The sequence below is a fragment of the Lissotriton vulgaris genome, chromosome 2_1 (genome assembly GCF_964263255.1).
Source record: "Lissotriton vulgaris chromosome 2_1, aLisVul1.2, whole genome shotgun sequence".
Lineage (NCBI taxonomy): Eukaryota > Metazoa > Chordata > Amphibia > Caudata > Salamandridae > Lissotriton > Lissotriton vulgaris.
Genome location: NC_141687.1, coordinates 756,964,192 through 756,991,789, shown reverse-complemented (window position 1 = coordinate 756,991,789; position 27,598 = coordinate 756,964,192). Strand labels below are relative to the sequence as shown.

The 27,598-nt window shown below is 44.8% G+C and overlaps 1 protein-coding gene across 1 annotated transcript in view; it reads right to left on the bottom strand.

Moving 5' to 3' along the window:
• The window catches only part of HPS5 (HPS5 biogenesis of lysosomal organelles complex 2 subunit 2), a 607,584-nt gene that overhangs the window by 538,189 nt on the left and 41,797 nt on the right, over window positions 1-27,598 (bottom strand). The window contains exon 2 of the mRNA XM_086956066.1: window positions 3,050-3,207. Within this exon, the coding sequence (XP_086812192.1) occupies window positions 3,050-3,157 (108 nt within the window). The 5' untranslated portion in view covers window positions 3,158-3,207. The remainder of the gene's footprint in view (window positions 1-3,049; window positions 3,208-27,598) is intronic.

The window sequence follows — 27,598 nt, the reverse complement described above, 5'->3', positions numbered from 1 at the left end:
TAGGTCGAGTACATAACCTAAGTCATTAGACCTGCAGTATAGGTAGTTTTCAAGATTTTTCAAGCCTGGCTAAAATATTGCACATAAGTGGTTGGTACAGTTAACAACTTTGTTTATATACATCTCAAATGCTGGACAGCTTTTAGTGCACGTTCACATGACTCAATAGATCTTACAATGGTCAAAGAAACCTCTGTTGACCATTATTCGGAAGACTGTGATGTTATTTAAACACCCAGTTCTGAGTGAAAAGAAGTTTTTCTAAAAGAGCAACCATTTAAGACTTACATCACCTGCAGGTATACACCCGTTACAACGCATCTTTTACAACGCATACCATTACAACGCATTGCGCTGGGGGGCGCTCTAGGATAGGGAATAAGTATAATTTACTATCCAACACCTTCCCTAGTGTCCACGGGGACTGGAGTTAGAATAGTAAATTATACTTACCACTATCCAGCACCTCAAAGCGCTATGCGTTGTAATGGTATGCGTTGTAATGGTCGCGTTGTAATAGTAGGTAGTTGTAACGGTATGCGTTGTAACATGGTACATCCTCACCTGCAAGATGGGGCATTTATACCCTTTTCAAGTCCCAATGTTTTTCCCATCAGAATAAAGTCTACCAATCGATTATTGTATTATGGACATAGTAAGCAATGAATGGCAATGTCCCCTGGAACCACACTGCCTAGTGCAGGTGTGGCCTGTCATGTCTAGAAGGGATTAAATCCTTTCAAGAGAGTGAAGGCTTATCAAGCTCTGGTGGCAGCAGATGTCCAATGACATGCAAGAACTTTATTGCATTCACTGAGAGTTCAAAACTGTTGCAGGTATCACCCAAGGCAAGGAAGGCATGACAGTTGTGGAGAAAGTGTATTTATAACGAAATCACTTACGTTTGAATAATTGTGGATCTATTATCTCATCTAGGAGGCCACACAGGTATGGTACCAACAAGGTGGGCGTAATTTTGAGGCAAAAGGAGGCATACATTCTACCCCTCTGGTCACAAATCACAAATACTCGCTGTGTGGTTTTCATATGCGAGTTTGTAAGTACAGACCTAGAGATACACTGAAAATCTTATCTCAATCCAAGTGGAGTACCTTCCTATGACTGGGTGGTATTAGTCAGTTTTGTTTCTTCAACTCAGTACTGAAGACAGGAGAGCAGCTACTGGAGGATTTTTGGCATTTCATGGTTTGTCTGCTGGAAAAACGTCCTACAGCGTAGACGTATGACGCCCTGAAATTTATGTAAACATGTTCTTCTTTGCAGTCTTCGACCAGACCAGTGTGAATGTGGTCAGTGGTTATTCTATTATGATTAATGTGTATAAGGCTTTGTCTTTACCACCTGGGTGTAGATGAGTGTGTCCCCCTTGCCCAGTGAGCAAGTCCATGGCTCCCAGTCCTATTTTCAATGTCTTGCTGTCCTAATTTCTGTCCTTGCCTCTCTGTGGCAGGGACTCACTGTCTCAGTGTGTGAGCTAGTCTACGATTTAGGAGCTCTGAAAATATCATGGTCTCCATGATCAAGGGATGCCCCTATCTCATTGCCTTAGAATTCAGGTGTTCAAGTCTGGACATAGTGCATGCTCCATTCTGTGCCATTGCATTTTTATTGTCCTAATATTAGTGTGTTCTCTAAACATTAGATTATTACGTGTCTGTACATTTATTGCCCCAGTACTTGCACCAAAGTTCCAGGGTGTTCCTACGAGGGTTTCACTGTATTCACAGTTCCAGTGCCTGCCTATTCGTTGTCCATGTGTTTTTTCTATCTTACTTTCAGAAGAGACTCACCGATGTATCTGTCCCAATATTAGTGCAATCCTCAACCACAGGTTTGAGCATCCCTTACCTAGTGCTAATGTACTCTTTGTACCAATGTGAATTTTCTATCGGTCTAAATTTATGAGGCTCCCAGTCTTGGTGCATTCCCTGTGTCAGTAAGCCTGTTCCTATGCTAGCACATACCGTCTCATGGGTAGGTTTCTGCATGTCAATGTCTGTGCATTCCTGCCCCAGAGTACTTGTCCTCTGTCCAATGTAATACATACCCTGACCCATTGTCTCTATGTTTCCTAGATCAGTGGGTGTGTATTGCATTTCCCAGTGTCTGTGTTGCAGTATCACTTTATTTGTATTCCAGTGGATGTTGGTGTACTACCAGACCACTTATTCCCTGACTCTAATTCCATGTGTAGGTCTCTGTGTCGTCATGTGTGTGAAACCATGCATCAATGCATGTTGCCAAGGTTTCTGTGTCTCAATTACAGTCACGTCTATTTTTCATTAAGTATATTGGGGTATTAGTAGTGCCCAAATTCTTATGTCTCACTGTCCTGGTGCAAGTTCTTTCTGTCCCTCTGAATGTGTATTCCGTCCCTGATCTCCAATACGTTCCCTGGCACAGTCAGTCCAGTCCTACTTCTAGTGTCAATGTATTATCTATAAAGATCAGTGTATTGCTTGACTCTAGGAACACATCTCCCTGTACTAGTGTCAGGGTACTGTTGGCCCTGTTTCCTGGCCCAGTGACAATGTCAATGCATACACTGCACGTCTACACTGCCACAGTGTCTGTGCGTTTCCACTCACATTGCCCGTCCACTCACTTACTCAGTGTCTGTGTACTTATTAGCCCCAGTGTTTAATGTACTCCCAGTGTCAGAGCATCTATTAGCCCACAGTGGATTTGTTCCCTATTTCAGTGTCATTAAGTCAACAAATTGCAGACACGGATTTGAGTGGTGTGTGTGTGTGTGTGTGTGTGTGTGTGTGTGTGTGTGTGAGTGCTTGCTGTTGTATAATATGGTGAAGATTAGCAGACGTGCACATGACACAGTGGGGTAAACATTCACACACAACACAGGATCTGGAGGTAAGAGACAGCGGGACATTTTCCTGTTCGCCGTTTTGGGTCTATTTATAGTGTCGTAATAAGCTGCTTCAAAGCAGTGTTACTTTTGCACTATAAATGACGGTAACATTTTCAACACACTACTGTAAAACATTACACCCATGGGTTTCCAAGTTACCTTCAGTCGCTGGGAGTCCAAACGGAGTGCAGAAAGTAAAGGATCAAGAGATTCAAATTCTGCCAAGACATGGCTGAAGGCCTCCGGGATATACAGAACTGACGTCATAAAGCCCAAATCGCTGCTCCTCAATCAAAGGGGAAATATATCAAAGTATTCTGTGCATCAACAAGAAAAATATAACAAACGCATCAGTACACATTACAGCATCAAACCAGACTCTTATTTTTTACTGCAACAGCTCCATTTCCACAATGATGCAATCTAAATGTGTCGTGTTAGTACCAAGGCTGGGAAAACAAACTCGACTAGCAGAGTTTCAAAATCAAAGAAAAATGTTCCCGCATAATTTTGCAATCATTATGCTGAACATTGTCTTAGCTGCCACCCATCCACAGTGCTCCATCCCACCATACTACTTTCTAAATACTGCCAGAAATAGAACAGTCAACTTAGGAAAATTATATACTTCTGTAATCATGTGTAATAAATCACATTCACATAATCACACACCAAATTTCTGATATGATTTGACCAACTTTCTTTGCAAAGTACAGACCAACTCATTTGCTATAGCAGGCAGTGTGACCTGCTCATAAGCAGCAAGAAAGGATACGTCCATCATGAAACAATGCCGCTTGTACTCCCTTCCTTATTATCCAATTGAAACAGCCATACCAAGTACCACACATCAGGCGTTAGACTAACATTTTAGTGTGGAGGTGCGCGTCACCACACTAAAATGCAAAGGGACGTATTATAGCGTTGCAGTCTCGTCGGTGTAAGCATCGGACTATAGTAAGTTAAGTAGCAGTGAGCAAGCAGCGGGAGCGCGGACCGCTCGCTGGCGCTGCTGTGGCAGAGACAGGCTGTGTGATTGACACAGTACTCAAGTTGCACTATGCAGGCAGTTGGCTGTTGCAGCACTGCTGCATTCATGTGACATGGCTTCACGACAGCAACAAACAGTGAACGCATTTGGTGAGGGAGAAGATAGGAACTTAAGTTACTCGTGAGGAGGGCCGCGGTACGAGCGGGGGACAGTTAGGAATTTGTGTCTTTAGTTTTAGCTGTAGCCACTGCTGGCACCACAGCCTTTGCCAAATTGGTGCCTCATCATGCTGCTGCCCCTGCATCTCCAAGGGATAGGCTTCTGTCAACTGCCACCGAAACAAGCAAACACTTTAATGAGGAGGTCTGGCCATTTCGCATCTCCCCTCGCTCAAAGCTGATTTGCCCAAACAGCAGGGGCGGTGGGTGACATTTGAAAGTGGTGAGGCGCAAAGTGATTTGCAGACAGCACCGTAGCGTGCGAGCGCGCCCGAACCCCAAAAGGAAAGTTTGGGGGGGTAACCCCCCCCAAGAAAATTTTGAAAAAAAAGAAGAAAAATCGTGCATTTTCAAGCAAATTTGAGAAAGCAGGAAGGTTAATAAAGCAATTGTGAAAGTGCAGTTATTACATTAATAGATGGCATAACATAGGTAGCTGCTTATTCAATATAACCACAGAGCTTCATACATTCACTACCCATGGATGTGGCCTGCAGAGTGTCACGTGAAGTCCAGCGTACCCTCGTTCAAATGGAGTCCAATCTGCCCACCCAATGTCACTTGGTTCACAGCCTGCTTGACAAAGCATGCATCAGTCTTCTGATGCTGACTCTACTTGTTGGAATCTACATGAGATCGTGTTGAGTCCAGTCAGTGGGGAAGACCAGATCCCCCATAGGGTTTTGACTCTTACACATTGTTACCTCATATCCACGCCACAGAATGAGACTCATGCAAGGTGTCCCCTCATGGCCACTCCTTGGGATGTCAATCAATCAACCAAAGATTTATAAACCATGGTTCATACACTGCCACCTCATGCCCACTTCAAAGAGTGCGACTCCTACACAATCTCAAGAGTGACAATCTGAGGAGAGGACATGGGGTGGTCCAGGGCAGGAGTAACATCCCATGGAGAGGTCACTGAGAGTCTCAGAGACCTCTCCATGGGATGCTACTCCTGCCCTGGACCACCCCATGTCCTCTCCTCAGATTGTCGCTCCTGCCCTGTACCACCCCATGTCCTCTCCTCAGAATGTCACTCCTGCCCTGTACTAGCTCATGTCCACTGCTCACTTTGTGACTTCAACCCTGTGCTATCTCATATCCACTCCCCAAGATGGGTTTCCTGCACCGCGAGACCTCACGACCCATCCTATGTGAAACGATTTTTGTTTTTTGCAGTTTTATATAGAATGAACTCGACCCGATGGTACTGGAGCAAAATAAAAGAGAGCAGCTGAAGCGTCTGGCGTCATCTAGTAGCATAATTGTGTTGGTTGTGTCATCATTAATAAACAGACCAGACTTGCTCCAAAATTCATAAATACATTTTGCAGTATGGGCGTTGGGCCCTGGAAAAGCATGGGGCCTGGGGAATAATGACCACCTGTACCCACCCCATGCCCCCTGTCCACCTTCCGACCACCCTGTCCTTTCATCTTTCTTCATAAAATATCAGAGGAGCATTGTACAGCCTTCATGGCTTGCCTCACATCTGTCTTCAATCTGCATTATTTATCTTTTTGGAGCAGTGGCCCTGGACACAATACTCTAGATGTTCTCTCCATTAGCAGACAATGTTCTTACTTACGGCTTCAACCTGCAAGTGCGACCTCCACAACCAGGGCTGGATACACAGCATACAAGACAGGACATAAAAACATCATCCAATTCTACAGTTACAAGACTGCATGACAAAACTATTAAACCCGTTGGCAACATACTTGGTTAATTTTATAGTGGCTGGTTAACAATTTGGGAGCACAGGGACTTGCTGCATATTAAATAGGCACAGCTTCCATCCACTTGGCCAATGGCTAGACTAGGATCAGCCATTCACAGATGTCAACAAATGTTTTCCTGTCTGTCCAGTAAGCCTACCCCCAAACTATACATTAAACCTCAAAAGTAGTCAAAGATTGAGATCACAGTGAAAATTCTGAGTGTCCTGCTGATGATAGCCACCCAATAGCTGCTAATAGGCTATATGCCACCTAATATGCCGTCATCAAGAGCAACATTTATAGCTATGGACACTTTGTAACTTGATACATGTAGTTTTGTTTTTCTTTTTTAGAAGTGTTGTCAGGTAGCACCCGCATTGGCAGTGATGTTGGCAGAACTTTGGTGAAAGTGTTGCAAACTAGGAAGCCACTTAGCAGATATGAAACCTTGCCTAATCCTTGAAATCCTAAATCCATCAACGTCAATTGGTGATACGTGTTAAGGGTTACTTTTAATCTGACCTGTTTATGTTCAGACTACATGTATAGTAGTGCAATGAATCCCTTGCCTACAAATGGAATCAAGTAGCTTGCAGGCTCTGACAGTTTTACTCCAGAGCTCTGACGTTTTCTAGGTCCACGTGGGAATAGCTTACTCCAGCCACTGTTTTTCATTAAATCTGGGACTTTCAGTCATGTGTATGCCTTTATAAAGCCGGGACAACAAGCACCAGAATGCAAAGAAAAACATGGACTGGATCAGCTACTCGGTCATACAAAAACGCTCCACATAATTGCTGAACAACTTTCTTTGCTATAACATTCAGGTCACTTGGAAAATGATACATTCTTATTTTTACGTTTATCCCAAGCATAGATCAGGTACATGCTTATCCAGTGTCTGATGCCTCATTTGTAGCTCGTCCCAAGCAGGCCGGTGATTCTCAAAAGTGCTCACACCACCGATCAGACCACTTAGCACCCAGTTCATCAATTTCCCTTCAACTGATCTTTTTAAGCTATTAGACAGGAACTCACTCAACCTTTGTATATACTTCACAATATACATTTAATTTATATAAATGTAAGTCAAACCAAATTCTGTGCGACTCAAGATGGGCAAGCCAGCGCTGAGCAAATGGAAAATCCTGCTTGTAGTAGGTAAATCATCATGTCTAGGCTGTAAGTTAATCAAATTAAACCTGCCAGCATGTGACAGTGAATACCCAGAGGTAATGCAGCTGAAACCCGGCAGCAGGTGACGTAAAACACACAGAGCATAGAGACACGGCTGAGCAATACTTGGCAGCAGGTGACATTATAAAACACAAGAAAATCCACGGCAGGATACCTGTCTGCAGCTGCTACTATAAAACACCCAAAGCTGAGAGTTAAAGCCAAAACCTCTGAAAAATACTTGGCTGCAGGTGACAGTTTAGAACAAACAGCTCTGAGGCACCAATGAAGAATACCCGGCGACATGTGACAGAGTAAAACACACAGAGCTCAGAAACACCGAGGAATACCTGCCAGCAGGCGACACTATAAAACACCTCAGAGATACCACCGAAGAAAACATTGCAGCTGCCAGGTAGCAGTGTAAAACACACAGAGCTCGAAGACACTGCGGAAGCCTGTTTAGTACAGGTAACTGTGTAAAACACACTCAGAGAAGCGAGACACTCCCAAAGACTACTCTGCAGCAGGTAACAATGCAAAACGCACACAGATACACCGCTGAAGAATACCTGGCAGATTGTGAGACTGTAGAACAGCGGGAGCCCAGAGGCACAATCAAACGCTTGTGGCAGCACATGACAGTGTACAACACACAGGGAGCAGAGCCACTGCTGAAGACTATGTGGCACTGCAGCAGGTGACAGTGTAAAAACACACAAACCACAAAGACACCGCCGTGCGCCGAAGACTTCCTGGCCGCAGATGGCAGTGTAAAACACACAGGGCTCAGCCTCAGAGACACTGCTGAATACTACCTGGCAACATGCGAACGCATATAATGCATTAACTGTGGCCTTACCTGTACCGTGACGACGGTGAGGCGGGAGTCACACACATGGCCGCTGCCTGCGCACGAGGCGAGCTCCAGCTCCAGGCTACACGTCACAGCGGCGGGTGTCCCGAAATCACACAGTGATTGGTCTGCACTGGACCAGCCAATCCTGGCGCTGCATGCAGCGCCAGGATTGGCTAGGGGGGCACATTTGCTGCTCGCCCTGTCGCCCCATGAAACCCGGGCTAGGCAGGCTAAGAAGTACCCCTGGGTCCCGCTGGGGAACTTTCAGTGCGCATGCTTGGGAAAGTTGGATCCCAACTTGCACTTGCGCACTACGGTCTGTCTGCTGCAGCCTGAGTGTACTGTCACTCAAGCTGCAGCAGGACACCCCTCCCCCCTGCACATTCCGAAATCGCCGGGTGTGTCCCGGCGGCTGACTCGTAATGTTGTAAACACTTCTGTTCTGTGAGTAATTTTATTGTAAGAGGATTGCGGCCGCGATGCGGGTCCATGTGGCTGGTGGGGCTACGCCCCTAGGCCCCAATGGGCGCACCGCGGCTGCCAAACAGGGGGGCATCCTACTGTCCTAAAGAGAGTCTTAAACTTAAACAATGTGAACGGGCCCACTATGTGCATGTAATTACTTTAGTCACTGTTTGTGGCATGAGCTTGGACCCATTGGGTGTCGATAAAAGACCCCTCACACTCACACATCGGGGCTCAAGGGCTGGTTGTTTAAGTTTAGTACGCTTCTGGGGATCAAGACGCGCCCCCAAAAACCCTCGCTCGCCCATTGATTTTTCTACTAAAGAGAGTCTTCCGACTCCGCCGTCTCTTGACTGATTGTATGTCCTTATTTTGTATTAAATGCACTGCATACTGTCAGGATGTGCAGCCACAGAAAGAAGATCTGGTGAAACAGGGTATACCAACAGCCTAGAGAAGTCCCGGGGACGAAAGTGCCAGTTTGTCTCCAGCGCACTGAAGCCCATAACCAGAAGGCAGAGCCAGCAGAGAGAGCTGGTAAAGAGGGAGAGAGGCTCTAAGTAGGCATGTTTAGCTGGGGTTGCACCGTTCTAGGTTTGAGGTGCCCCTTCAAGAGAAATTTCAAAAACTGCACTTATTGCCTCGTCATTAGAATGACACCTGCACCCTTGCATGATTTTTTAAATCAAGTCTCTAGGGTCATTGGTCACTGTTTCCCATGCCACCTGTCTAATGAAGTTTGGCCAAATTATTGTTTTTCTGTTCAATACACAACTATATGAATGCAGCACATGAACAGCTCTAGGACGCCCATGAGGCCTGGTACTCGATACAAAAAGCTACATAAACATATGTGTGTCGCTTCATGTGATGTGCTTGGAAGCAGAACTGCCTGCCTCAGGCAGTCACTGTCTGAATACACCCCGTAAGCCTAGGCCGAGCTACAGTGTAGTAACACATGACGAGGTTCTCCAGCATAACAATGTTGTTAGCATTTCACTTAGTATGGCTGACACAGAAGGGGCATAAGCCTAGTGGTGACCCGCTAGGGGAAACCCCATTTGCACACAGAGTAGAGGACTGAGGTATGTTACTGCCAAATGCCCCTCTATGATGGTGAGAGAACCGTTTTCAGAGTTCCGGCTGTTACAGCTCCAGAGCTGCTGTGTGTGAGCAGTGGTGCATCAAGGGTGCCATGGGCCCTTGTGCAAGGTACAAAAGGGTCCTGAAAAGGATCCGGGGCAGGGCTCCATCTCTGGGCCCTGGTGCCACTGCACCTGCTGCAATCTTGATATCTACGCTCCTAATGCAGAGAGGAAGTGCTGTGTTTCTGTAATGTCTGCAGTTGTGGTCTCACAAGAATGCCTTTAATTGAGCAAATTCTTCTCGCTGTTGCAATGATTTCTGCGATCAACTAAGTTGTCACAATAAGCAACAAGTAATTTGTGTGACAGATTGTCTGATAGGTGGTTTATTATGTGGGGAGGCCATTAAAGCATTGTTTCACATTAAAGTTATTTGTTATCACATATAGGCCATAGACTTTCTAAATGGTACAATGGTATGTGCCTGCAAACAAGCGGTAGAAAGTATGTTACTTTTTGTTTGCTGTTTACTAATAAGGCATAAATTGTGCATAACGTTACTGGAGGGTACTGTGTTCAATGAAGCCATGTCCTACTCTTATATAAAACGGTTCTTACAGTCATCCCTATAGAGTAAAATAACTATGGTCCTATTATCGATGTTGCTTACTACCGATTCAGTGTTATTTGTTTACATGTTCTATCGTAGGGCCCTTCTTCCTATGTAAAGAAATACTGCCCACTTAAATGAATTTCTACATTGAGATATTCGCAGTGCCATCATTGTGAAATCCCGCCGAGGTGTGGTGCAGTGTCCAGAGCAGCTTCCTCCGGAACCCGGGGGCTCACGGTTCGATCCCCGGTGCCGGCGGCAGATCAGCTCAGCTAAGCACCATGTGACTCTGGGCAATAGATCACTTAATTTCCATGACAGCCCTCAGCGCCTTGAGACCCGTAAGGGTGAGTAGTTTGCGCTTTACAATTACTGGATCACTCCTGAACAAATGCATATTTTTGTTTTCCTCAGCGGGAAATAAAATTCTTCTAAAGAGAAAGCTCTTCCCTATCAGCAATTCGTGGGGGTGATCAGTTTCCCTTGCAGTTCCCCCAAGGGCACTTTGGTATTACAGAAGAGGCCATAGAAGCGTGTGCAGCCCTTTCTGTAATACAGATAGCGCTGGCGCACATGTAGTGGCAGCACTATGATTAGAGGGTGTTCCCTCATTTGCATAGCGGCGTGGTTCCCGAAAATTAGGGAATAGCATTGCCACTTTTAGGCACTGCTGTATTATGGACACAGGCGCAGAGGCAAACATGTCTTTAGGAGGAGCAGTGAAAGTGTGCCACAAAAAGATGGCGTGCTTTGTGTGCCTCCTAAAGGCAGCCCTCCGGAGGGCAGAAAGGGGATCCCATGGACCCCCAGACATCCCCTTGCATGCGAGTGCAGTCATAACTGCACCCGCCTGCAAGTAGATCTCTCTCTCTCCTCTGTAAAGTGCAGGGAGGTTGCCGCCTGCATAGTGAAACACGCAGTGGGTTCAAAATAGCTGCTCCGTATTTCACTATTCGTATTTGATAATGAGCTGCTCCTAGGGCAGCACGGGTTTGTGGCTGCCATGGGGGCAGCACATTCACGGTATTATGGTGGTCTCACTGTTTGCACACTGTGCTGTGCACCTATTTATTGGTGCGCGATGACAAAACAGGGAAAGTCTGCCATATATGTAATAGGGCCCGTGGTAGGGGAATTACTTAATTCTACATGGATTAGATCATCAAAAGGTACGAATGTGGTCAGATCAGAATTTGGGAATAGACACATTGTGTAAATCTGTGGGTGCTCCCAAACTGCCAAGGCAAACAATGGCTTTGGGAGCCCACTTTTAATTTGAGCCTGCAAGGGTCTCTGGAAGGACTGACTGTATGTCCAACAAGCACTGGCAAAGGCAACATGTCTAGCCTATGAGAGAGCTATTGGTTTGTCAATATTTTTTGGCATGTTTTACAGCAGCACAGCTACTATGCAGCATGGGTGAAAGTGAAAAAAGTGCTATGATGGGCTCATCACAGTGTTTTTTTTAACATCCAGCCATGCTGCACATGGCTAAAAACATTGACAAAGCCAATAGCTCTCTTGTAGGGGAGACCTATTGGCTTTGCATTGTTGATTTCCCCCTCCCACCCATCCCATGTTGTTGCTTGCTCCCTCTAACCCTCTCGCTTACACAGAGTTGGCTGCCTCACCAGTCTCACCACAATAAAAAACTGACAAAGCCAAATAACTCTTATATATGCACAAGCTATTTGCTTTATCATTTTATTTAATCATGTTGTCAGCAATGTTGTTGCTGTGCATTATAGTTAAGAGAAAAAGAAAGCCCTATGAGGAAGGCCAGTTTTTGTTTTGTATGTAACGGATTTCCATTACACTGTGTTCACTTTTGTTTGCACAGAGCGCTGCATTTTGAATCTTATGCTCATGGGTAACGGTACAAAAGGGGGTGTTGATGGACGGAGCATCTGAATCAATCAAACACTCACACCCAGTCAAAAGATCTGGGTTTATTCCATCACCGTTCTTTAGCCCACTCTGCCACCCCAGTTCAGACATGGCTAGATGCAAATCAGTCTGACCCTGTGCCTCATGGGAACAGTCCATCCCGAACTGCCAAGCCATGTCTTCCCTGGACCGGAAACAAGCTTCCAAGGACCGGTTTCTCGCATTCCAGCCGTCTTCAGCCCGGCTTGCTTGAATCCAGTGGCAAAGTGAGCAAGGGACTCACGTCTGAGCATACCCTGCCACACTTATGGCAGTCAAAAGCGGTACAAAAGGGGGTGGTGATGGACGGAGCATCTGAATCAATCAAACACTCACACCCAGTCAAAAGATCTGGGTTTAATCCATCACCGTTCTTTAGCCCACTCTGCCACCCCAGTTCAGACATGGCTATATGCAAATCAGTCTGGTCCCAAATTTATTCAAACATAAATCTGAGTCATATTCTGTCATATGATAATTTTTCCACCTGGAAATTCATTCAAGTGAAGAACATTGAAAAGATATATGATACTCCATTAGCATCTTGCTACCACTTTGAAAATATGTCCCTGATGCATTTCGAGCCGTAGCTCTTCTTCAGGGGGAATTCTGTTGCTTCATGTTTTGGTACCTCTAAGAAGAGGAGGTAATCATCTTCAGCACCCTCACCTATTGACATTGGAGCCACCAAGACATACTTGATTACCCGCGGAGTGCAGAGGTCACCAGTCTTCGTCACATAATAGCAGATAAAGACATTGATGACTTTATATTTACATGGTATGTTGTGTTCTGCTTCTGACATAGATTTATGTATGAGGTATAATATTTACCTCTTGTGAGAAAGTGAGTTACTGCTGGAGGGTGGAGAAACCCTACTCAAGCAGCAACCACAATTCTTGTCAGGGGCAAGTTACAAGATACCCCCAAATACACTTGTGATCTTCCCTCTGGCCTCTCAATAACAAAGTGAAAACACAAATCTTGAAAAACACCATATCGAATTACAAAAATAGAGTAAGTTTTAATCAATAAAAAAGGCCAAAACAACAAAAATCCAATCAGCAGTAAAAGATGTATGCAAGTTTTAAGACTTCAGTGAAAATAGGCCCAAAAAGCACAAAGCGCCACCTGTGGTTACATGGTCGCGTCGGACCGGGACAAAATTACAAGTTCAACTGATCACAATGGAAAGCGGGCTAGCTACAGGGACCCATTAGGCCTACTGAAAACAGTACCTTAAGCTTGATTATGAAGATATGCAGAGTCCCGCATTGAGGACAAGTCATGCAGTGGAGGTGGTACGGGCAAGGAGATGCGTCGCATAGCTGTGGTTCTGGGAAGCTACAAAAGTGTGGTGTCCTTGAATGGAGAGGAGTTACAGCGATTCAGATGGGCGAGATGGAGATGCGTTGTGCAGCAGCGGTTGAATGGACTGTGATGGGCGATGCAAAGTCCTTGCGTTAGGGATGACCACGCAGCAGAGGTGATGCATCAGTTCTGAGGGTAATGTGTCCAGCAGCAGAATTAATGTACCAGTTCCACAAAGATGTGCCGCGGAGGCGATGTGTCGGTTCTGCACAATCCACAGATGGCCTTGGAGCCCACTTCCAAGGGTCCAGGACTGAGGAGGCCCTACTTGAGAGGGCAGGGTTCAAAGATGACAGAGTCCAGGTGCTGGGTTCAAGGTTGTAGGAAGCATGTTCTGTCTCTGAGGCTTCTGATCAGGTGGCCAGTCAACTAGCCTTTGGAGTCATTCTAAGGTCCTGGGTTTACCCAGTCACGAGAGAAGGGGAGCAGGTCAGCTCAGCAGGTCAACACAGCGGAACAGCAATCCTTCTGGGCAGCAGTCTCGAAGAGTGGCAGTCCTTTCAGGAACACAGCAGTCCTCTTTTCTGGCAGAATCCGTAGGTCCAGAAGGGTATTGATGAGTTGGGTCCAATATTTATACCTGGTGTCTACTGTGAAGTAGTGGATACTTCTGGATGTTTCCACTCACCTGAGGTGTCAGGCATCCTCTACCTCTCTGTCCTGGTCCCAGCTTGTGTGGGGGTCACAAAAGGCTAGCAACAAACTTGTTGTGATAGTGCTCAGACAGCAAGTGTGGTAGGTGACAGTTCCTCCCCCTTATTAACTCTAAGTGGCCCATCCTGCCAACACTTTGTCTTACTGACTGGGAGAACAAAGACAAATTGCCAGTTATACCTAGTCATGTGACCCAGAAACAGGCTGCAAGCACCAAATGGTTAGGAAAAGAAAATGCCAAGCATCTAAAAAGTGTCATTTTCAGAATTGTGACTAAAAATGTGACTTTACCATTAAAAAGGATTTTTACTTACAATTCTTTAGACACCAGACTCGAACGGTCTACCTGCTCCCAATTGAAAGCGACAGCATATTAAAGGTAATACGGTAACTCCATTGTTAACCTATGGGAGAGGCAGGCCTTGCAGTAGTGAAAAACCAATTTAAGAAATGTATACCAGGACACTTGAAAGTACATGTCGTTCTTTTTAAATACACTGCACCCTGCCTTACGGGCCGCTTAGGACCTACCCTAGGGGTGGCTTATATGTATTAAACAGGAAGGATTAGGCAGGGCAAAATGTTTATTTGCCAGGTCGAGTGGCAGTTTAAAACTGCACACACAGGCTCCAATAACAGGCCTGAAGCAGGATTAAAGGGCTGTTTTAGTGGGGGGCACGACTGCTGCAGGCCCACTAGTAGTATTTAATTTACTGGTTCTGTTTACATGTAGTACCACTTTACACAGGATTTACAAGTACATTAAATGTGCCAACTGGGTCTAGGCTAATTCTACCATGTTTAAAGGCAGAAGAACACGCATTTTAGCCCTGTTGAGCAGTGATAAAGTGTGAAGAATCTTAAAAGGCAACAAAAAACGGGGTTAGAAAACAGGAGTAGAGGCAAAAAGTTTGAGGGTGACCCTGGAACAAGTCCAACACCACTTACACAGAAAGACGTTATGTTAAAAAACGTTTGCTTCCAAATATCTAGGACCCTGGATCCAATTAGTGTTTAAAGGTGCTCCTGTTGACATTTCACTATAGGAGCGTAAATGGGGAGCAGAAGGGCCAGGGCTGCAGGGTCATCCTTGTTGATGCTGTCCCCTTGTTGATGAGGGGAGAGGAGGGGTAGATCGATGCTGTCCCAGGTCAGTTGCCGGCAGGAATCGAGAGCTGCGGAGACGACTCTGCTAATGTTGACCGAGCGGAAGTGTGGGTCGTAGAGGCGAAAGCTGTCAGGGCCTCCTGTTGATGCTTTTAACGAGGTGGACAGAAGGGTCAGGACTACCCGGGCCTCTCTGTTGATGCTGTTCAAGTGAGGTGGATGGAGTAGGTCGTATCTGGGCTGCTGAGGTCTCCCAGTTGGTGCTGTCCGAAGTGGGAGGGGGCTGGAGATGTCGGGGATATTGCGGCCTTTCTGCAAATGCTGTCCAAAAGAGGGGAAGGGCAGACTAGGGCTGTTGAAGTCTTTCTGCTGAGGATGTCTGAGGGTAGTGGTTGGCAGAAAAGGTCAAGGATGCAGAGAACTCTGCTGATGGTAGGTTGTCAGCAGGAGATGCTGGGCTTTTGAGGCTACTCTGCTCATGCTTTCCGCAGTGAGAGGGCACAAGAGCATGCAGCTCTTTAGGCTTCTCTCCTGAGGCTGTCCGAAGAAGGGGGAAGGGCAGGAAAGCCCTGCACTACTGTGGCCTCTCTGCTGATGACGCTCTCTGAGAGGAAAGGGTGGGCAGGAGGGGCAGGACTGCCAAGGGCTCTCTGCGAATACTGACCAAGGGGTGTGGAGGCGTAAGGATTGGCCTGAGCTGCTGAGGCCTCTCAGCTGGTTCTGTCTAAAGAGTGAAGCACAGACAGAAGAGGCCATGGCTCTTGAGGCCTTTCTGGTGATGCTATCTGAGAGCTTGTATCGGCATGAGAGGCAATGACTGCAGAGGCCCCTCTGCTTATGCTGTCCGAGCAGAGTTGTGGGCAGGAGGGTCCTGGGCTGCAGAGACCACTCTGGGGAGTGGGGAGGGGTTGTGCAGGAGGGTCAGGACTACCGAAGGGTCTGTGCCGATGCTCAATGAGGGAGTGGAGGGAGCATGATGGGGTAGGGCTAATGATGCCTGCATGTTGATGCTTTCCTCTCTGCTGATGCTGTCTGCTGGGCAGCAGAGGGTGAAGTGCAGTAGAACCATTGTGAATGAGCATGGAGCTTGTGAACGGCCCAGGGTCATTGCAAGAGCCACCTCTATTTCAGTTCATATCCATCCCACAGAGAGAATGGTTGTGTTTAAAGCATGTTCAGTAAACCCCTCAGTGAGATACTGCGAGGGGTGGAGTAGGGAGTGTCAAGGGAGAAAAGGAGACCAGAGACATGGGCAGGGTAAGAGAGTGACAAATAAGTCACAGCATCGAGAAGTGCCATAAAAAAATCAAACCAAAGGAAAAACTGAAGACAAGGAATCCGAAAAGAAACAAAAACTCAAAGAAGAAGAAGGGAAACAAGTCACATGAGTAAAGAAAGTCAAGGTATGCAAGGCGAGAAAAGAGAATCGGAGAATATATTATAAAAGATGCAAGAAGTAAAGAGAGCAATTAACTTATGGGAGACAATAGAAAACACGGTGTATCAAAAAGGAGAGAGGACCATGAACACAAAAGAAAACGCAAGCTAAAAGAAAAAAAAGTATTCCCAAAAGAGCAACCAGTGGATGGACACTTTCTACTGAAGCAAGCAGAATGTCAGCTAGGCTCAAGGACAAATAAACACAAGCATTTGCAATGCAATAGGTCTCGCATTAGGAAAGTTTGAGCTAAAGGTATTGTAAATGACAATTTTTTTATTAATGTTTTGGTTTTGAAAATAGTGACTTTAATAGCTTTGTCATTTACAATGCCATAGTTTTAACTTTTGCAAATGTGACAAATATAGCATTTGTAATGCAATATGTGTTGTATTTACGTGACTTAGATGTATTGATATTACAAATAGCAATAGCTTTAACACCTTGGCTGCTAGTGGTTTTCCCCTCCTGTGCTGAAGAATGCAGGATGCCATTGTTCATGACGAGCTCAGCTAGTCATAAGCACACGACCAGTGTACTGCATGACGAGCTGAGCTCGTCATGAGCAGCGAAGGGGTTAAACATTTTTAAAATTAATACTTAAATAAAAGTTATTGTAATTTATAATGACAATAGCTTAAACTTTTGTAAATAACTTTTGTAAAGATTTTGTTCATTGTATTTTATTGTGATGAAAATCCAGGAACAGAAGTGAAATATTAACATCTTTTTGTGACATTTGTAATAAAGCTTGAAACATTGAGAGAACATATTTGAACCAGTTGTTGTTGAATAGTTGCACAGATTGATGCTGTGGTGGCGCTGAGTGATGTTTTGGGGGAGACGAGTGATGCTGTGGCGTTCAGTGATGCTGTGGTAGCGCATAGTGATGTTGTGGTGCCCCTCAGTGATACTGTGGTGGTGCTGAGTGGTACTGTGGTGATGCGATAGATAGAGTGAGTGGGATAGATAGAGGGAGGGCGATAGATAGATAGAGGGAGGGTGATAGATAGATAGAGTGAGGGTGATAGAGTGAGGGCGATAGAGTGAGGGCGATAGACAGATAGAGTGAGGGCGATAGTGAGCGCGATAGATAGAGTGAGGGCGATAGATAGATAGACTGATAGAGTGTATTTATGTTGCATTGAGTAGAGTGTAATTATGTGGCGTGTAATTATGTGGTACTGAGTGGTAATATGGGGAGTGTATGTTGTATTCAGTAGAGTGTAATTATGTGGCACTGAGTGGTATTTGGAGTGTATGTTGCATTGAGTGCAGTGTAATTATGTAGCATTTAATTATATGGTATAGTTTGGAGTGCATGTTGCATTGAGTGCTGTGTAATTATGTAGCATATAATTATGTGGCACTGAGTGGTATTGTGTGGAGTGTGTGTTGCATTCAGTAGAGTGTCATTGTGTGGCGTGTAATTGTATGTTGCATTGAGTGCAGTCTAAATATATGGCGTGTAGTTATGTGGCACTGAGTGGTATTTGGAGTGTATGTTGCATTGAGTGCAGTGTAATTATGTGGGGTTGTTTGTGTGTGTGGGGGGGTGTGGCGGGGTGTGTGGGGGTGGGTGTGTGGGGGAGTGTGTGGGGGGGTATGTGTGGGGGGGTGTCTGTGTGTGGGGGGTTGTGTGTGTGTGTGTGGGGTTATGGGTCATTCTCTCAAGAAAAACCAGGAAGGACCTGGCCTGGCAGTTCGGGCTGGACTGTCCCATTGGGAGCAGGGCCAAAACTGATTTGCATAAGGCTGGGTTTAAACTGGAATAGTATGGGGAACAAAAAAACGATTGATAAAGGCCTAGATCTCTGTACTGGGGTGAATGTATGACATTGTTCTGCAATCTGCCCATCAACTGTTCTTTCAGCACTTTTATTTTGGTGCCTGGGCCTATTTTTTGTGATAGGCCGACCCTGTCTTCAGTCTATTCTTTGCTCACAGTCGCAGTCGTTCTATCCCTCTGCAGTACATAGGGACTGCCATTCTGATGTTTAAATGGCTAGCTGAGGGTCTATCATTCAGTCCCTCCACTACTTTGGCAGAGCTTTTTAGTGTTAACATTTAATTTCTCCTTTTGTAGGTTGAGGGTTCTTGCTATTCAGGCTGCACCCGCTATGACAGAGGGCTTCTGGGAATCCACTATTTTCTCCCTCTGTGACAACGAATAAAGGATGGACTGAAGGGGCTTTGTGTGGCCATAAGAAGATGGGGAGAACGGCCCTGCGGAGGTCACATGCGCGCACAGCACCGTACCCCACCCTTAGAAAGAAAGGCAATGGAAATGTGGGTAGACCAGAGAGAATGACAAAGGGCATATTTTGCCCCCCTTCGCTTCCATGGTGCACTGACTGCAGTTGTGAATGTGCAAACAACTGGCTTCAGTGTACCGCACTGAAACAGCTGAACACATACCTCCTCTGAATTAACACTTTACAAGTAATGCTCATGCAATGCGGGTGGTGTTCCACTTTAACACTGTTTACTTATCATTTAACACTAGTGTTAACCGCGTGCACATTTACCGCCCTGTTCAGAGCTTCCTTTCATAGCAGCAATGTCTTCTTGCACAAGGGGTTAAAACTTGAACTGCGAGTCTCCTGACAGGAACCTCACAACAGTGCCCCTCTCCCTTGTCACTCTGTATTTGTTAAAGCCGCTCACTGACCGCCAATAGCCCCCGTTCTCTTACTCTTCCGTGTGCACCAGGCATCACTTGATCTCCCTCTTAGTGAGACCATGCTATAGCGTGTGACCCTCGTCCATGTTGTTTATACATGTCTGAGTAACTTAGGAAACTGATCCTCGGAGGCAAAGGCTGCCTGGAACTAACAGCTCACCTCCAGGAGAGACTATTATGCAACACGTGGAAGCCTTAAAATAGAATGAAAGTGGTTCAGGCAAAAGTATGGTTTGATTGGCTGTAGGCTTCAGCTCTGCGAGTATCCCGCTTCAATGCTGCCTTTTCCTGTCTGGGGCAGGGCCGCTGTTGATTTTAAGACATTTACTTCCGGCCCTACAAGGTAAAGTCGAAGTAGTGATTGTCGACATCCCATCCAACCGCAGCCTCCTGAGGCTATGTGAAGGGGGCGTGGTGTGAGGAGACCCTATAGAAAAAGGAGCTTGCCTACAGCCCTGGGTCTCTCGTGACTCATTCAGAACATGATTACATTGGGAATCTACGTCACCTAGAGCACTTGTTTACTGTGGAAGGCACACAAAGGGGCTGGTGAAAGCTATAGCTTCTTTGTACCTGCAGTGTCGCGAGAGCACGAGGAACGTCAGCAGCAGTCAATTGTTCATGGGGTACACAGCCTTCATTAGCAGCAAAAACCAAGGAGCAAAGCAAGATACACTTGTTAGAACCTTTTTATGACAGCAAGGCTTTAACACCGTTTAGGGGAACATTTCAGAAAAACCAAGCATGTGCCGCTAGGAAACGTAAGATATATGGAAGTTATAGCATGTACTGCAGGTTGCACGATCTTAAAATTACTAGCTGTGGTCTCTCTTGTGAAATTAATTCACTATGGCAGAACTACAAATAACATGTAGCACACTGTTTTCTCGACGCCCGTTTATACCTGCAGAAATACAAAACAAGTTAGCATTAGTGAAGTACGGTGGAGACTCCTTTTACATGTACGGGAGGCATTAGCGCGAATGAGACGAAGCAGTACTGTGGCAAACAAACAGCTAAGAGAGTTAACAAATAGAACAAGAATGATTACCGTGCTGTGAGGGTAAGCTGAAGGTTTCACTCTTGAGCCTCTCGAGGGCCGCTTCCGCCTGTTTACTATTCCATGTCGGTAGTAATCTGAGCTCCTCTTGAGCCCAGTTGGAAGTCAGGCAGGCCCGCCCGGGACGTGGGCGGGGCCTTGATCCAAGCCGGAAGAGGCCGGCGTGAGCTGTGACGTGGGGCTCCCATGCTCGAGGGAGAGCCCCGCGGTGGCAGGAGCCGGATGGAGGAGAGGCCCGGGTCCCAGGAGGGGGCCCGGGTGAATAAAGGAAGGTGGCCGAGGCCGCCAACGGCAGGGCGGGGCTCCCAGGAGTCCAGGGAAGCCCCGCAGGAGAAGTGCTGCCGCCACAGAGGGAGTCCCCGGAGAGCAGCCCGGTAAGGTCAGAAGGGCTGGGAGGCTCCATAGGCACTCCGTTAGTGCCGACCGCTGCACAATTGTGTGAGGTGTTGCAAAAGAAAGTACAGTAAATCTAGTAGATAGCAAGCGCAAGCTCGACAGCTTTAACAATGAAAGTGAAACTGCATGCTGGCCAGGTGCGAGACCTAAAAAGCTGATTGAGATGGGGGAGGCACTGGAAACAAAAGAGGTGATCTAGGGTTGGGAGAGCTAGGGGGAAGGGAGAAGAGCAATAAATGTATATACTACCATGGAGTGTTAAAACCAAAAGTAACAAGAGCACGCCTCAAGCTCGACAGCGAAAGCCCAGGCTCCACAGCGAAGCGAAAGCGAAACTGACACCGCACACATAGCAAGCAGCGCGATCCCGCGAACAAAACGGACACTGGAAAAGCGCACGTCCGACTCGTGTCTACATTCCCAGAAACGGGCAACAATAGTTGTCGAGCAGACAGCACGCAATGCTTCGCATTGCTTGCACGTCTAGGCTCGACCTAAAAAAAGAATTGAAGCCGGCACGCATTGACTGAAGACAAGCAAGGAAACAAATCAGACAATGAAGCAAACCAATGGTAAGGATGGGCAGGCTCCAAGCCACTTGTTAGTAAACAAAATGTGTTGTAAGCGACAGTGCACGTGCGGTCTCAGGCAAGCCCTAAAAATGGGCCTTGCCATCAGTATAACCAGGGGTGTGAAATGTTATTAACTACTTGTCCATGGGATAGGGTGCTTCATAGATCTAGTTATCCCGTAAACAAATCTGGATATCCTGTAAACAAATCTACTTGTCCTGTAAACAAATCCCGTTGTCCTTTTGGTGCCAAGCAGTGAGGAGACAAATTATGGCAGTGTTCTCATGATATCAGAGCTCTGATAATAGTGTCTCTGATTGTACCAAGACTCATACTTGCAGGGGGGTGTGAATTCTAGCAACACCTTGATTTTGCCACCTTTCTGCAAATCTACATACTGGGGAAGTAAGGAGAAAGAAGTGTTAGTCCCATGGTTGGTTTACCCTTTTGAGTTTGTGTACACCCCCTAGCTTGCATGTTTAATGGTTTTCACCAGCTCTTCTGAGAAAGATTAAAAATTCCAGGGTGGTAAAAAAAGTAGTTATAGGGAACTGCAGATGCTCAGTTTATTTTCGCACGAGCAAACAGACATTTGCATATTTAAAATGCAGTACACAAGCTCTTTTTCTAGGAGTACGGTCTCCAGGCCTACATCTGTAGTTTCACGAAAGTCATAAAAGTGCACTAATGCAAGGACATACCCCATAGGGTGCACTTTTGTGACTTTCTTTGCTTACTTCACTGTGAATGACGATATGCTGCTCTTTCACAAGCAGCAAGTTGGAACAAAAAGTAGTTTTTTTAGCACTAGGGACTACTATGGCAATGTATGCTTTTTGTTACAAGTAAAAAAACCTTAACTTTTAGCCAATTAGTGTTACATTGGTGAGGGGCCTGAAGCTCCCAGAAAGGTGTTACAAAACCCATGTCAAAACATACATTGACAAAACTAAAACGCTGGCATGGCAACCACCACCAGACCTATTGTCTATGCCAAAACTAGTTTATTTGCATGTTTCAAAATCTTACCAAAACTGCTTTTACACTGATTTTTTATTATTACTATTTGTGGGAAATATTAGCATGTGTGAAACGCATTTTACTAAATTAGGCCACAAAGAAATGGAACTTAAATTTCACAGCTTAGCAAACCATCTTCGCTATTATATGTGTACATTTTATTTTGAATGCAAAGAATAATTAATCTTGAAAGAATCTGCATTTAATCAGAGAGCATTATGGGTAGCCTCAAATATCTAGACTTTGGAAACATTTGAGCACAGTTTCATACTTGAACCATTGTCAGTAGTGCAGCCTGGGCTCACAGAATTTCCTTGGAGCGCTCACCCTACTAATAAAGGCTTTGTATTAATGAACCATAAATACAAGTTTGAACAGCACAAACATATGTATACAAATCTTACCTTAACTGAAGCCAATGCTCTTTCACAGATCCATAATGTGGTACTGTGAAATGAAAGCCAACAACGAATTACATTCAAACACCTACCTCCCACTCCACCTGAACCTTTCAGACAGGAGCACTATTTTTAGAACGCAATCCTGCTTGCAAAAGGTTCACGGAGCATTTGCTGCACGTGAATGTAACCGGACTTCAAAAGTGAACTTTAAGACAACAGGCATTCTGGTGTACAAGCACAGGATTTAAAGAGGTTTGTGTCCAAGTAAGCAGCACAATTTCCATAACATATTAATACATGTCTTTTGGAATGGTTTCTATCCAAAATATTTCTCCAGAAAGTAAACTGTATATGCAAGGTTAGGAACATGTGTATGTTCAATGTGTGACAGAGTTTTGAAAATGTCGACAACATTTAAGTGAACCACAGTACAAAAGAAAACCTCAAATACAATACAACAATTGAGAACGCACAAACATCCAAACGTGCTAATAGCCTTGCACATGCACCAGCATTCATTCAATTGTGGGTGCGTAACTATCCATAGGTCATGTTGCCTAAAATACCAAATAAACCAAAGAGAATGCTCCATATGTGGAGAAAGCATACCATAAGTGGTCCTATTGTTATGTATTAGTCCACTTCAACAGTATCATTCACTTTGGAGCATTCCCGCTTGCAAGATTCCAAACCGATAACCAGGACAATGTTTTCAACAATTATAGTGCGTTTCCTTCGCATTTTGGGTATTCATACTTGACAGCATTTTACAACTAGAAAGTGGGAGAAAAAAATTGGGGGAATTTATTTTCCCCACTGACATAAATTAACTATTTTGGTGCACTCTCTCTCCAATGCACCTATCGCTTACTGGCCAAAACTGGGGACAACGTAAAGAAAACATCTCACTTCTGCTCGTGCCACCCCTACTGCTTATCTACGATATCTGCACGCTGCAAGACGCGCTGTCCTCATAGATTCCCCACCAGAGAGACGAGGAGCAATAGGATGGGTGATCTCTCCAACTCTAGTAGAGAATTTAGGGCGAAAACGACCTGCCAGGTGTTGAGGGAGACATCCACGTGAGTCACGGTCACACCACAATCCAGGATTACGCCATCAACCACAAGCAGGAAACCACTACACATTAGGGATTATCTGTTTTTGGCTGGAGGGTGAGTGTGGGGGGGGTTGTTGTCTAGGGGGAGGTTGGCCACTTCCTAAGAATTAGGCCAAACCACCTGGGGGCCCAAAAAACTTTCATTGATGTAGGTTTGCCCCTTGAGGAAATAAAATAGTTTTTTTGTGTCATGTATCGGAGGTCAGTCCCCCTGAGAAAATGCCCCCCCCCCCCCCAATCCCCCTGGGAGACTAATAAATGAATAATGATGTTAGTATTCCACTGGGGGCGTGATCGCGCCCCCAGGGAGAGCATATTCCCCCCCGCCTTGAGGAAAACAAAATGGTGGCAAAAATCTTTTTTATTTTGCATGTGTTTGGGGGGTCAGCCCCCCTGAGATAAGGGCCAAGCCAACGGGGGGAAAATGCAAATATATGTATATTCTCCCCTGAGTGGCGCAATTGCACTCAAAGGAAGACACAACTGTGCCCCCCTCCCAGAAGAGAGCAAATAGTGGCCATTATTTTCTGATGTTTGTGGGTGTGGCCCTGCAAGAAAATGTGGGTAGCCACCCACCCGAGGTGCATAAATATTCATTAGAAGTATGCTTTCCTGAGGGAGGTGCAACTTGTCCTGATAAAAGCGCCACCCACTTGTGTGTCTGAGCTAGTGCCTGCAGCAGGAAAAGATCAAACTAAGGTCAACGGGAGACCTCATTAAGGGGTGTAATGCTGGATAGTTGGAATTTTGCGGATTCCTTCCGACTCCAGAAGTTTCCATCACAGAAAATGTAAGGAAAATGCATGATTTTAAGCACAGCACAGTTTGAGGTTTGCAGGGCATTTGGGGTAAGAAACCCCTGCAAGACACATCACTCTGGAATCACCAGGGTGTCTACTTTTCAAAAATGTATGCGCTTGGTAGGTTTTCTATGGATGGCGGCCAAACACAGACCCAAAATCCCCAGCTACCCCCATCACTGATCTCTCCAAGTGGTGCTTTAGTGCCTTCTGTGTTGCAGTTTCTTGGCCCACGGCTGTTGTCCGGAAACATGTGGGAACTCAAGGTGGTAGGATATTTTTGGCTCTGTGCAGATTCCAGAACTTTCCATCACATAAATGTGAGCAAAGTCTATGTGTTTAGCCAAAGTGTGTGGTTTTCAAAGGCTTCTGGGTAAAATGATGTGGATGCTCCCGGGTGTCTAGTTTTCAAAAACTACTGCCCCTATAATATAGGGCACTTTACAAGGAGCTCATTTGTATCAGTGTGGTGGACTGAGTGGTGTTTGTCAACCCTAGTGTGTTCCGTATGTGCCAGATAATGAATGGGTATGGCTGGGCCCTAAAAACAATTGTAACATCGCATTGCAAAAATTGATTATTCATGCATTGTCCAAGTGGAATTTATAAATTTGGATAAATGATTTTTTACTTTTTTTGTGATATTTTTTGCTGATTGTATATAACATACTTACTTTTTACTATACGTCATCATTTTGTGTTTCTATAGGCACATATTAAATATGTAACATGAATAGGAGAGACTAGAATTATTGATGTCCTGAAAATGGTGATTCATATATAAACTACAGCCACCGAAACGCGTTGATGCTTTTGACCACAGGGTTATATTCGAGGAAAACTTTGAGTCTAATTATATGAACTTTTAATGGACTCGAATACAGTTGATTCAGTCGAAATAACCAATTTACCCTTTTTTTAATGTCTCACTTGTTTTTTGTCTTGTATAGTTATAAAGATTGTTTTCTAATGTATGAATTTATTGAGATATCATTTTTAAGCTGGGTTATTTTTTAATCATGATTTTTATTATGTTTATTTTTACTTGATTTGTGATTTTAAATAAAAATAACTTTGTAACCTTAGGATTTGTTTTTGTAAATGTGCTTATAATTGTTCTTTGGGTCCCGATTTGCCAGTGCTAATTAAAGTTCGAGTGGAATGTTGGGTGATATATGGTTGTTTGTAATGCGTTTTTGGTGTCCCTAATTTCTTACCCAAGAGAAATTATTTTTTCATATTGACTTTTTTATTCTCTACAGTACAAACAATAGTTCTTTCAGCTGCCAGGGAGATTTATTTTGTAATGAACAAATCAGAGGCAAGCAAAAGAGGCATCATTTGATAAGCAGACTTTTTTTTTATTTTTGCATTAACTGGAATGTAGTCCACAGTTGAACTAGCACAAAACGTTGCCCAAGTACACAGATACATGTCTAAAAAGATTTCTACAGCCGTTCAGTGGGCAGAATGTTCAAATCAAAATTTACAGATCGGGTGTGTGTTTGCCACAAGACCTGCTTCAGTCGGGGGAGGAAGAAGACTCCAAGAACTCCACACCCAACAACTTAGTCTCCTAGACCCAGTACATTACTCCTTGTGTTCGTAACCAATTCTAGGTGGATTCACAATGAGGTCCACAAGTTATTAAGCATGCTCACAGTCTTGTTATCTGAGTTTACAGAATTGTAGGGGAAGGTTTGCTGTACAAAATGCAAACAGTTGATTACTAAAACACATACCAACAAGAGCTCTGCTGACATTCAGAAGAAAAGAGAAACAAATTACCATTTGAATAATGAAAATGGTAGCAAAAAGAGGGCCATTATTTAAGAACACAGATAAAGAGAGAGTACAGTTCAAGAAAGGAGAACTTTTGTCAGAAAGGTTATTGGCAAGTCCGAACTCCATTTAAAGTTGAACTAAAAAAGAAAACAAAAATAGACCCCTAATCACAGCCTTTCAGAATCCTCTTATTAGCATAAACCACACCTATTCTTACCATAGGAGATCACATCATTAAATTGGTGGGGTCCCTTGGAGAATCAGACTTATGCCATGCTTAACAATCTCGCCAGCCCGTGTTCGGAAGTCAGTGTAGTAAGTGACCAGCACATAAATCCCCAAAACACATCACCAAAGAGCACCCGATGCGCATGTATGTCCTAGGGTAGGTGTCTCTAACCAGTCAATCATGAGCTACCAGTAGCTCTTGGACACCTTCAGTGTAGCTCACAGCCTGGAGTTATTTTTTAAATAAGCACAAGGTCACTTTCCTTTTAAAGTTAGGGAGGTCTATTTATTTTACATTATCATCATCAGGCTGCAGATTACAGGGTGTGATAATGAGCAGTGCCAAGTCAGATTTATGACCCAGGCTGGGCTGGTGCACAGAGGTAAATTGAACCACTGGGGTATTTAACACTTGAATAAAAGTGCTTGTCAACTCAATATTGGAGTTGTGGAAAAAATTATATTTCTGAATGTTTTTAAATGGGAAAACATTAACATGAAAAGGTTACCTTAATGATTAAGTTAACTCTTCATTTTAATTTTCTCCCATTTCAAGGTGTCACATTTATAAACAGCAGGCCTTTTGCTCCCAGTGGCCAGTAGACACTGTGCCATATTTATAACTGAAAATAGTATTTTATTTTTTAAATGAGAGAAATTTAAAGTGCTGAAAATAGCTCCATATTATGAACATTTTTGCAGACCATTTTTCTGCACTTTAAATGTCTCCCATTATAAAAATAATGGCTGTATGTTTGTGTTATGCAAGTAAAGGAGCCAGATAAAGAGAAAGGTATGTCCTGTGCTGCATGCACATACAACACAGACTCTCAGTCACCATATGTATATATCCCATTCCTAAACACACATGTTCATACGTGCCCAATACCATACTCACTGATACACGTTAGCACTGTAATATTGCTCCCTGCCAAAGTATTTTGTTCAAACCATGGTATCTGACTCTATGGACATTAGGCTTAAACTCAATGAAGCAGGACATGGGGGTGTCT